The 13,022-nt window shown below is 37.5% G+C and overlaps 1 protein-coding gene across 1 annotated transcript; it reads left to right on the top strand.

Moving 5' to 3' along the window:
- The first annotated feature begins 5,793 nt into the window (after positions 1–5,793).
- On the top strand, positions 5,794–12,044 carry mal2 (mal, T cell differentiation protein 2). Its single transcript, XM_039807320.1, has 4 exons — positions 5,794–6,099; positions 7,268–7,438; positions 9,784–9,951; positions 10,939–12,044. The coding sequence occupies exons 1-4, from the start codon at positions 5,983–5,985 to the stop codon at positions 11,008–11,010; spliced, it is 528 nt and encodes a 175-aa protein (XP_039663254.1). The 5' UTR covers positions 5,794–5,982; the 3' UTR covers positions 11,011–12,044.
- Positions 12,045–13,022: the final 978 nt, after the last annotated feature.

Raw genomic sequence — 13,022 nt, 5'->3', positions numbered from 1 at the left:
GCACATTAAATAAAAGGGATGGGATAAAAAGATTAGAATTCTAACTACTAATACAGCATAATATCAGCCGACCCATTCCATTTTCTGCAGGTCTTTCTTGTCAGCGATACAAGTTCTTAGCTATTGATGAATCTAACTGGTCTAAATAATCCTGTACTCTCTGTTTGTTTGTTTTTTAAGATTATGTTTTGGGCATTTTAGGCCTTTATTTGGATAGGACAGCTTAGATTTGAAAGGGGAGAGAGACGGGGAATGACTTGCAGCAAAGGGCCGCAGGTCGGAGTCGAACCTGCTCTATATATGGGCGCCCGCTCTACCAGGTGAGCTAACCAGGGGCCCGCTGTACTCTCTGTTTATTTGTTCAACAGAAGTACTGAATACCTCTGTATAACTTTAAACAGACAACACGAAAAATGTTGTATCCAAAATTGCAACTCAGAGTCAAAGTTTTGTAAACAGTGGGCTTTTTGCACCAAAAGTGAAAAACAAATCTGTATAACTGTTAAATTCTAACTACAACTACATTCATCTGCACAGTTGTGTCGGAATCCTTTAACCAAGTGCAGGCTCACTGTTTGAGACTTGAGCTATTAGTCTTTACTACACACTGACACTTGATCTTTGTGTTGTCACACAAAGCATTAATATTATAGTAGTTACGACTGTAAAAATAATAGACCTTTTTCACGGCAGACATGTCATAATAGGAAAAGCACAAGGTGTATTCAAAAGCATTAATGATGGCTGCATTCCACTTAGGAGAGGTCCTGGTATTGTGCATGCTTACTGGGAAACTTGATGCTAGACATTTTCAGGCAACCAAGTTCAGTTCAGTCACTTTATTATCCCAGATCCCATCCATTTAAAAGCAACAGAGTTGAGCCACAGTGCAGAACGGAAAATTCATCTGCAGTCAGGAGTGCAACATAAAAAACACATATAACAAACAACATAGAAATGAACAAAAGACAACAATACAAAGACAAAAAATACTAAAATGTTTCATATAACGAACACAATTTGACACAATACTATTGAGCAATCTCTAAAAAAATCTACATTACTGTACATGTGGAAATTAAGGCAAGTTTTTGCACAGGGAACAAAGGAGTTTTTACTCTTGCTCTTGAACCCGGGTGTTTTGTGCAAAACATTCCAAAATGTTCCAATTAACAGTGATGAAGTGAAAACACACAGTGAGAGTCGAAAAAAACGGACAACACCCCAAAACAAGTTCACGGCTATTTTAATGTACACATTGCCATGGATATATGCATTGCTAAGCATCATCGTGATTGACAGGTTGGTGTGTTAGCCACGCCCTAAAGCATGCGCTGCTCTATTATCAATTTTAAAATAAATGTTACCATAATTTACTAAATGAACATCATGCTGTATTAAAGAAGACTTGCCAGACCATAAGCTGGAAATGGAAAATGTTTACTGAGGTAATAAATCAAATGGCAAGTTGGGTAATTTCCCCATAGACTTCTATACAAGCTGACTTCTTTTTGCAACCACCTTTGCTGGAAATTAGATATAATGCAGTTTTAAGGCATGTACGTATTGGCTTCACTTTTCATCATTGTTACTGTACATGGCCCCAAACTGCAATGGACTCTAAACAGTGGAAAAAGCAATACTGTGCAGTTAAAGTTTAGAAAGGTGGTCCCTTTTTTAAACCTTTCCAAAACCAGTTTTTGGTCCCAATAGACCTCACTGAAATACACTCATCTGTCTCCATTGTAGGTCAACCTTGCCTCCAAGGATGGAAAACATTTGGAGACAAGAGCTACTATTTATCGGCTCATGGGTTGACTAAAACCTGGGAAAACAGCAGATAAGACTGTAAAAGGAGAGGAGCAGACCTGGCGATTGTAACAACAAAAGAAGAGCTGGATTATGTCAGCAAATCTGTCCAAACATGGATTGGTCTGTCTGACAAGGATAGTGAGAGCATTTAATGACGTTTCTTGTAGCATTGAATTGCCATGGACGTGTGAGTATTGAGGTCCTGTGGGCAGCCATTCGTTTGTCAGTTGATGCCATTCAGGCCCTCCCATCCCATTGTACAGTATCCCACTGACCCCCCAAAAAGACAAATAAATAATACATTTTGATCCGATTATCATTGCTCCTCCCGTAAATATAGCCTATTCGATAATTGACAGCCTGATAACAACTGTTCCATTGTCCTGTCTCTATTGTACTTTTTATGTTTAAAACGAACAAGCCCTCCAAATAAACTCTTACTTCCGAGTTTTTTTTTTCTGATTTCTTTCATTAAATAAAAAGCACTAAAACAAATGTTAAGGGAATGTATCCATTAAAAAATACACTTAATGAGTTTTCTTTAATCTTCACAATATTGCTTATTCATATTTTGTTCCTGTTTTTTAGTCATTCAAAGTGAAAGGTAACACATAGCGTTGTATTTTGTTTTGTTTTCTCCCACTGCTTCTAAAATATAAACAATAAAAACATGGACAAAAGAGTAATGGATTGACTAGTTTTATATTTCATAATGTCCTTATTTTAATCTTGCAGAGTCAGTAGTTTGCTACATTGTAGCTTAAAGTGCCCATGTTATGAAACAATCTAATCAAAAAACACTGCTACAACACACACTAGTTCACCATAATCTACAAAATAACTACAGTACTTACATGTCCCTGTTCTGCAGGCGTTCCACGCAAAGTTGGAAGTGCGCCCTCGTTTAGAAGAAGTCTCCCGGCTAATCCTGCCTTGTACTGACTGATGTTGTAGAAACAAACAGCTACCTGATGTGATCCTTGCCTAGCTACTGCGCATGTTCACCTCCCAACAAAGATGGGATAGAAGTGCGATGCCTCACTCTGTAGCTAAAACAGAGACCTGAACACACAGGGTGAAAAGAGGATCTTCAGCAATGTGCAGTACAACAAAAATATGGTGTTTTTTGAAAATTAAACCATGTAAACCTATTCTGGTACAACTTCAAAATACAATTATGAACCTTAAAATGAGCATAATATGGCCACTTTAAGAATCAGCAGTTTAGTCTAAGAGAAGATTAATATCAGGCTTTCTGCTGTTCCATAGATGACACAGTGAGTGAGGCATTGATATAAAATTATATATGTTTTATATCTATGGAGTGAGGCCTCCATGGACGCACCGGGCTAAAGTCTTTCTATGTACGGAGAAAGGGGGCAACTATGTGCTTCCTAAAGGTGCCCTGCCACACATATTTCATTACTTTGTGGTAATGTCTGAAGTTCTACCATGGACTCTGGAACATTTTTTGTGGAAAAAATGCCTTGTTTACCTTGTTTCAAGCCATTCTAGCGTGGTATAGAAAGCCTACAGGAAGATTTTTGCCAGTTCTCATTAATATTCAACAAGCTAAGCTGTTTGAATCTGATTGGCTAACAACTAGCCAATGAGAGCCTGGCTGTCAGAATCCTTTACCCAACCCAACTAGGCAAGCTAATGAATAGTAATGAGCTCAGGCAACATAATGTCAGACTGACCAGCTTTTGTAATTGACCTGATTTCTCTGCTTATTTCTTTTCAGTGGCTAGAGCTGACAGAGGAGGTAGCAGTTCATTTTCACATTCACAGCATAACACAAACACATATGGACCTAACATATTTCAAAAAATGCAAGTAAAAGCGGTTGTGTATGGCAGGGCACCTTTAAAACTTGTGATTTCCTTGATGTTAAAAACAAAAATCACCCTTAAAAGAGATTTCCAATCTGACAATGCTGGTCTTATAAACAATTGACTTATTTCACATGATAGGATATAGGGGTCTTATACAGATGGTAATGATTCTAACTGTGAACTAAGCTCAGTGCCCTTTAAAAGGTTATATCAACATTGGTTCACATGACCCAAGTCATAGCTAAACATTAACTGTGGCTAAGAAACTGCTCTTACCAACCAATGTAACAACATCACCATTTGTTTAAAAAAAAAACGTGATCACCAAAAATGACCCTCCAACACTGAATGTTTTTGTCCCATGTTTTAATGCAAAGATGGTTAACGTGGCTAAGTCAGTTTGGAAATCAGTTCTCCTCTCTCTTCAGCGGATACTCTAACCTTTAAGCTAATATTTACTTTTCAAACTTCTTTACTCCTGTACTGGGAAGGTTAACCAGTAGAGTCTACTGATTCACCTTCCCAGTACAGGAGCAAAGAAACAATGGTGTGTGTCACACGGTGTGTCACACACCATTGTTTCTTAGCCCTTATTTATTTTCTAACCGTGTTAAAATCCCGCACACTGACCATTACGCAAGCAATAATTTATTTAGAAGAAAAATACAATGTTTCGGTCTCAGACCTTCATCAGCACCTGATGCCTTTAGTTCAGCTGGAATTACCAGTAGTACAAGATGAGCACATGTATTTACAATGTAGCCTACTGATTGCAGAGTTATAGTATTAAGAAGGATCAGAGGATCAGTCTGTTAATCATTGTAAACCTTGAAGCCTTTTATAACATACATGATATACTACCTTACCAACATCTGGCAAACAGCAGATTCATTCTGCCAAAACTAAATTTATTGGCATGTTATAACCATTATTGACATGAAGAAAATATATTTGTCATTCATTATGGGTATTGGGTATTGTTTTTGTTCTAGCCTCCCTCTCTATTGTACTATAATCAACTTTGACCTAATAAATAAATTATAAGCTCATGACTTGTCAACATTTTATTGGCTTTCTCTTGCCAGTGTTGCACATACAAGCAGTGGTGGGAAAAGTATTCAGATCCTTTAGTAAAAGTTCTAATACCACACTGTGAAAATGCTCCACTACAAGTAAAACTTCTGCATTCAAAACCTTACTTAAGTTAAGTAGGCTATATGTAAGAATTATTAGCAAAACTTACTTAAAGTATCAAAAGTAGTACTTATTTAGCAGTAACATGGTTCTTGTCAGTGTTTTACTATTATAAATGATGTTTCTGGATTGATATTACTGCTGCATTGTGCATGTTGCATTTTAGATGTTTAAGGTTGTGCTAATTTTAACTCCTTTATATCATTTTGGGTATTTTAATATACAGCATCATGTTCTATAAGATCCTCATATGTTTGTAGCGCGCTGTCCTGTGAGAACCACGTATCTCTAAAAAGTAAACTTTTCATTTTCAGCTCAGAAAGACAGGCCTGTTTTCAGCTTTTGGTGATGCATTTTCCAGCTATATAAATATATAAATATAAATAATTTTTAAATAGTTTATTTAGCTTAAGAAGTAGGACAGTTTTCTAAACCTATAAATGAAGTTGGATGTTGTTGTTTTTTTTATCAAAATCACCAAATTTAGAGATAGAGGGTTTTCACTGGATAGGAAGAAAATTGTCATCTGAAAAGTAACTACTAACTAAAGCAGTGGATAAAGAAGTACAGTTTTGCCTCTGAGAATTAGTGGCAAGTTGTATTAAGTTGCATAAAATGGAAGTAACCTACTCAAATAAAGTACAAATACCTCGAATTTGTACTTAAGTATTGATTCCACCACTGCATAAACGCTAAATCACTGCAATTGTATTATTATTATTATTATTATTATTATTAAATAATAATAATATGTTGTTCGCCAACGGATTTTAGAAAATCTAGGCATATGTGTTTTAAATAGGTCTATGTGGGTTCAATTTAACCCACTCCATCTGTAGTTATCATCACAAAACAACAAAAACTGTTCTGGTTGTCAAATTTGTCAAACGGACATTTGGCTAGGAGATTTAATAATAAATGGATATCTGGATGTAGGAGCTTCCGTGAGGTCCTTGAATGCACCGCTGGTTTCCAGGGAGTGGCACCTGCACCTGTCCGACCTGCTTTGGGGACACATGATTCCGGAGGAATTTCCCCCGCTGCTCCAGTCCTTTGTTCAACGGACACTTTTTCGTGGGCGACAGAGAGTGCGAGCCAGAGGCAAGGGGGAGATAGAGAGAAGAGAGAGGGAGACATAGAGATGACGGAACCAGCCGCTAATCCCGCTGCCACCTCGTTCCCAGCGCCAACCATTTCTCTTCCTTTGGGACTGGAAGTATTGAGAACTTACTCTGGAGCCCTTGTCTGTGTAGAAATAGTAAGTGTGTTTATCTGTGATGTTCAACTGGATGTTATATTCTCACAATGTATCAGTGACTTCAGTTTTATTGTAGCAATACTCTAGTCTGCAGAACCTATAGTATAGTCACTAATTCTTTATTAATAATTGATGGCCTTGTACAGCACGTTGTTCAAGTCCAGTTAGACTTTAAGTTGTAGGCTACTAACACGGTCTTTCCTCTGTAATGTGCGGACTGCTCAGTGTTTGGATGTTGCCAGCACACTGGTCGTCACTGTGATTGCCTGAGGCTGTTTTCTTTTTTCTTTTCTTTTTTTGCTTAACGACAGTCAAAGCAAGGGCAAATTTCGCCAAGACTGGCCGCGAGGGTCAAAACACCTGCTTCTTATAGAGCAGTGCAGGCCTGCAAAATACCAAATTGGTTATCACCATCATCTCCTTTCACAATAATAAAACTTTATCTGCTACCTCAAAGCTTATGATTATTTGACTACCTACCTATAGGCCTGTTTGCAGGTGAAGGCCTCTACAGATAAGCCTCCAGATGGAAACTATCATTCAATTGCCAATTTGTGTCTGTTATCAGCATGCACAATGTGAAAGCCTTTGCCAAGATATTACACCTGTCATTAACTACAATAGATACTGTAGCCTAGAAATACTTGGGAAGTTCCATAACACAATCTTCTTTAGTGTTTTAATAAACTGTGTTAACTTCATGTTTGCCCCTTTGTCCAAAGTTTACCATAAACATAGCCTATTTTACTTTGCCTTGGATTCTTTCACCAAACTGTGAAAAGCAGCATATTATGAGCAGATAATGCAAAATCTCACAATTATTGATGCAACAATCACATGTGCCTGATCCACATTTAATACAGTTTCAATTGTATTATAAAATTCAGCATTTTTCTATCAGTTACATTCATTCAGTCACAGCAGACTGGTGTACCACAGCTATTCCTGTACAACTTCCATTAAGCGTATTCCAATGATTTTCACTCAGTGAGGTATACAGATTCATAGTTGGATGTCATAAGTACAATAAACCTTACTAGCATACATATGTACAGTTATTATACTTTATGTCTTCTTAGTGCATCATAAATAGTTGGCAAGCCTGTAACTATACAAATGTGTCCGCTGTAACATAATGACCAATAGGAGTGTTTGTGTCTATCTCCAGTTATTTAGTGGTCTGGTATGGATCCTGGTGGCGTCCTCCAATGTGCCCGTGCCTCTGCTGCAGGGCTGGGTGATGTTTGTCTCCCTCACCACCTTCTTAATCTCCTCCGCCTACCTCGCGCTGCTCGTCACCGGCCTGGCTGACCGCATCAACACTGATTGGAATTTCTTGGTGAGTGGTAGATAAATGATCTGATCAGTCAGTTAGTCACTCTCTGTCCTTCCATCCACTAAAATGTTTATATTAAACCCTATACCTCAGATTGGTGAGACACTGAAAGGGCACCACGTTTCTTCCCCACCACTTATGCCTGGAAGCCTTTCATTTTGCTTATCTTTTTTGTTGTGCAAGAGCCTGTGAATGCTTTGACAACAAGAAAACCGTTCGCATATACAGGCAGGCGCCATCTTGGGAAAACAGTCTCGACCAGTCGAACGCCGAACGCCGTGTAACCAGTAATATAGCTCAAGCACGGCGTTCGTCGTTTGATAGACTACAGACTCTGTACTACATTTAACAATTATTTATTAAATTTAAATAATATATAAATAATAAATGATATCTATCTATATCTATGTGGCTATCTGCTACATGGCGAGTTAATGTTTGTACCAAAATAGTTCTGTTTTTCAGTCTTCATTTTGGTGAAGGTAGGTTACTACTCTGCTGTCTGCAGCTCGGAGCTCCGCGGGGCGGGCCGACACACGCACACACACAAACACTGGCGCACACACCAGACGCCAGCCACCCCGTCACTTCTGTTTACTGATAGCTATTGTTTACCTCAGGCTAATTAATTAGCTAGTAAGTGGCGATTTGCTGCAGCCAGCCTTCCAAAAGAAAGCACAATGAAATTAAATAACCGATCATTAACCGTTGACCGACAAGCAGGTAACGGAGTCTCAGTTTATGCTTTTGTTAATGTTCTGTACATTGTCGGACACATGCAGCCACTTTCCTGAAACCGCTTGCGAGACTGACACAAATCCACAGCGACGTTTATGTCTGAGCCTGTCTCCACCGCCTCCACCTGCAGGTTGTCAGCTGTGTGGTTTCGATAACGTAGTTAAGGGCAGGCGCATGTTGTTTAGGCGGCCGCCTTAACTGCAAAGGGCTGTATTACTTCGCAGGGAGTTAAAAATACATCGGGAGATGATATTGAGGCCCCGACTATAGATGCATTTTCATTTCCAGATACTAGCCTACCTATTTTGAGCGGTATCGTTTTTCTTCCCAGTCTATCAGTTATGTAGCCTACATAACCTTATCCATCCTCCTATCACTAACGTCACCCATCGTGGACATGCTCTTACATCCCAGCAGATTCTGTGTCACATTACGTTTTTTTTAGCAAACGGCAGTTTTCTTTACATGGTGATGCATATTAGCAAAGCCGTCAGAAGAATGTGACTCGCTCTGAAACGTGTTTTTAAAGGTTTTTGTAGTGTTCCCTGGACATGAACCAGTAAGAGCCATTAAAAAGGAGTTCCACAGTATTGCAGGTGAATAATGTAAGCCCTTTGAAATAAAAGATTATGAGTTATAATTCTGTTAATGATGGTGCTGCAGCCTCAGAATGGGATTAGTAGCCCTAGGACTTTTTCGCCCCCAGGATTGCACCTAAATGAAATAGATTATAGGTTCAATACCATTTCACCAGTAATATTATACTTATGATTAAATATGAAATGAATACACTATATATCTTTTGCAGCAGCATTTTGCTTTTTTAACGAAATATATGTTCAAACTCGCTGTATGTGCGCATGAGTATTTCCGCCGACCAGTTTGTTTGAGATTGTTACCATGGTGAATCGTAGTATCAGTGCTCCATTCATGCTGCCTTTTTATAGTGGTGGTGCACGCGCTTAACCCTGAGTGAACCTACTCTGAGTTTATTGAACCAACTCAAATCAGCTGTTCTGGAACCGAAAACTCAGAGTTTCCCATCTCAGGGTAAATCAACTCAGAGATCAGGGTTAGACTCAGAGTTTGTTAAACCTCCTTCCTGAAACAGGGCCCAGGTGTGTGAAGTTGTTTTTTTCGGCCGAACAATGAGTGACAAGGATGATGAGCTCACACCAAAACGCAACAAAGGCCCGCCTGTAGTCCCGTCTGGCTCGCAAAGTCGACAACACAAACTCTCATTAACCTTCTTTACTCTCTGACATGTTCTCTCTCTGTGTCTGTCTTTCTACTTTATTTATTAATCTGATGGTTTCCAAATAACTTAAGTCTTTTCACTCTTTTGTATTTTTATTCACTCATTCTTTTATTTGCCATGTTTGTTTTATCTATTATGTTATGTAAAAACTTGATTCTTTGACCGATAGATAGCCTGGTCTGTTATGTGAATGCCAAAGTCCAGGGAGCTGTAGTGACCAGTGCAGCTATTGTCTCATAATTACCCAGTAGGGATACAACTCACATGTTGGTCACTCTTTGTTCCCATCTACTGCTACTACTTGAACTTTTTTATGTTTATGTGTAATGCATTCTCTCTTCTTTCCCCCCAGGATGTGATTTACCATTTTATAGCTTTGCTTTTTTACTTTTCTGCCTTCGTGCTGGAGGCAGCAGCTACAGCAGCTAAAGCCTTAATCATTCCACTGCCTAACAGCACTGATAGTGTCACAGTCAGAGTCCTGGATGATGAGCAATACAGTATTAATGTGGCTGCCACGGTGAGTGCCATCTCTTTTCAAATAAAGTCTGTAATACAGTGCATGCATAATTTGTACATTTTAATTCATATCATAATGCACTCACAGTACTATCTGATTGAATATAGCCCAATGTCAAACTCCTTGGTTGACTTTTACTGATGTGTGGGAGCAGCTGAAATTGCGTTACAAAGATTTTTTTTTAAAACAGTTGGTTTTACGAAAGGTTAATTCATATAATCATAAAGGTAATAACAGCCCTATTACTCGTTCAGGCTCTCAATAAGTTCTGTCCGAGAAACGCCTCAGTTGACACATTTGCATTTACATAGTAACCTCCCTGCTCACTAAACGTCAGTTTTGGTCTTGTTTTTTTTTTTTTTAAATGTGCATGCACCTTCTGATAAAGTGAAAGACTGTCCATGTTGCCATAAATAAACAGAATATTCAATGCATGCCTGTGGTGTCCTGCTATCAGCTAGATATATCAGGTCATAAACAGTATGATTAAAAGAGCAAGTGCTGGCCCTCCTCTTTGACAGAAATATTATAGGTTATGTTTGGTTATGTGATGTGAGGCCTTATATTAAAAAAAATGTGCAAAATGTATAACTTGACAAACTCATATAAGAGGCTACATTTCTGTGCTGAGTTTTCATATTCTGTATATATTGTATACCAAAGAAAAGGTCATTTTAAAACAGAATATTTGAGTTTATACTTTTGATGAATAGTTATATTAGCCACTTATGCATAAATTTCACCTTTTCTAGTTAGTGTTATAGAAATGCTTCATTCAGCTGCTTTCTTTTGTTTCATAGATGTTGTTTTTTGCTGATTAGAATAAGAAAGATGTCTTAAGATAAGCTTGTTGGAACTTAATGGATTTAAAATAATATAATTATAGCTAAGTAATGAATCAAGTTGCAGTTAGCACATGTGAGTAAAGTTGGCTGGGTTTTTCTGACCAGTTTTGTTGCTTTTTCTCCTTTTGTCTTTTTGTCCCAGGTATTTGCATTTTTGGTGACACTATGCTACGGCTGCAGTATGGTGATGGGCTTCAAGAGGTGGAGGATGTAACTGGGAAAACCAGTGCAAACTAGTTTTATAACTGCTTCATAACTTTAGCATGTATTATTAAAACATCCATGGAGAGCACTGCTATTCAGTTCAGTGCAAACTTTGTTATTTTCTGATGGAACACTCCGGTCATCAAAGGAGAAAAAAATATACAAATATACAAAAATTTCTGCCTCAGTCAAAACATCTGTTAAGATTTCTCGACAATAATATTCCTACAATAATTCTTCTTCTGAGATATTGAAAGAATTGGGCTCAGGTAGGTTCTGGGCTGTTAAAAGTATTTTGAGGACACAGTTAAAGAATAGCAGTTTAAGTAGTTGAATATGATACCAGGCTATACAGGGTGATTATGCAAGATGTAAGTGATGCTTGTGACAGTTATGGTTTCATTTTTTCGCCCGCTTTTTTAATCATACCAATATTGCCCCATTTCCTGAGTTTTTAATACCAATATAGTATCACATAATGGTGTCTATGTATGCTGATAATAGTTAATGCACACCAGAACATTCGTGTTATAATGCAATTAGTTTGAATTAGTCATATTGCCCAATTTCCTGAGTCACATCCATATTGAAGGGACTATTTCCCATTTATAATAACACAAAAACATGCCTATGTAAGCTGCTAATAGGTTATGCACAATAGAACAATAATGTGATATTTCAATTAGTTTGAAAAAGCCTAAAAGGCAACATGATTGTTTTCACTGAGCTGTAAACTCACTCTAGGTGACTGTTAATACATTTTGATGTGGCTACTATTTAAAATGTGAGTTTATCTGATATTTAAATTTCAAATTTGTAATATCTTGTGAGCACTTTTTGTCAATTTAAATAACTGTTTTTCACAAATTGGTAACTATTCATGTGATAATATCTGTTACTGTTTAAACTTTCTGAGTGTTATCGTATGTGGCTCCACTGTGACTTATTGACCAATTTCATTGTCATTCTCGTGAGTTCTAGGCTACTACAAACTAACATTTAATCTGACCTTCAATAAAAAAACTGCTTTTGTCAGCTACTATATTTCAAACATTGATTTGTATCTAATAATGGATCATTTAAGTATATACAGTAGTATGTTTTTAGTGTTTGATTATTTTAACTGTGATGATGCAACATAAAATTACCCAAATCAATAACTATGTTGCTACATGATTTATTAGTTGTATAAGCTGTATACTTTTCTTTGCATTAGGCTACTAAATGTTATTAATTTAAAAATACTTTTAAATAAAGAATATTTGGCAGTAGGCCTATTGTTTCCCACAGAGTTCCTCAGGTTGCATAATTCAAAGACTTGACCAAGTGAACAATGTCCCTTTGATTTTCTGTGAGAGTAACCATGGTCTGATATTTTTATGACTCGGTCATTCTGTGAATACATTTAATTTCACACACTATCACAACGAAATATTTCATGGTGTATTGTAATATAGTTTCAGCACATATATTTACTGTTGAAAAATCAGTATGGCTCATATGACTATACCTTTGAAAGTAAGGTTAGTGCTAGAAACAATGAAATAATAATTTCTAAATGCCCTTATGCGCTATAGATACAGTCTTTATAGAAACGGTTGACTTAATTGATTAATTAATTTGCTCCTGTAATTGGATGTAATTAACGCTCATACCACGTCACATCGATTTAAACTCCTTGCAATAGTTGTATGTTGTAATTTGCACTTCAGCCACTAGATGTCTCCCGTTGTCTACAACTGCTCAACCTTTCAACATGTATCCAATGTTTATGCATAAATAGCAAAAACGTTGGCGTCAACATAATTGGTGGCTCTTTATAATATTGTGCTTGTATCAACACTTATAAAGTCAAACAAGTCAAAATACTTTGTTCTATGCTTACAAAAGTAATGTCAGCTAATTTAGAGTAGTCCACGCATTCAGCCGTTGTTATGGCGCTGCTTTGTGCTGTACAGTGCTGCCAGAGTGATAGAGAAAGACATGGCTCTGAGTGCTGCCAAATGGACAAACACCATGAAC

The sequence above is a fragment of the Perca fluviatilis genome, chromosome 7, assembly GCF_010015445.1.
Source record: "Perca fluviatilis chromosome 7, GENO_Pfluv_1.0, whole genome shotgun sequence".
Taxonomy (NCBI): Eukaryota; Metazoa; Chordata; class Actinopteri; order Perciformes; family Percidae; genus Perca; species Perca fluviatilis.
This window is presented reverse-complemented; position numbering and strand designations above follow the sequence as displayed.

Bases quoted from the DNA above. Each gene is read 5' to 3' on its own strand.
- mal2 (XM_039807320.1), top strand. From the start codon at position 5,983: ATGACGGAACCAGCCGCTAATCCCGCTGCCACCTCGTTCCCAGCGCCA. The intron at 6,100-7,267 runs GTAAGTGTGTTT...GTCTATCTCCAG, and splicing joins CCCTTGTCTGTGTAGAAATA to TTATTTAGTGGTCTGGTATG. The intron at 7,439-9,783 runs GTGAGTGGTAGA...CTTTCCCCCCAG, and splicing joins ACACTGATTGGAATTTCTTG to GATGTGATTTACCATTTTAT.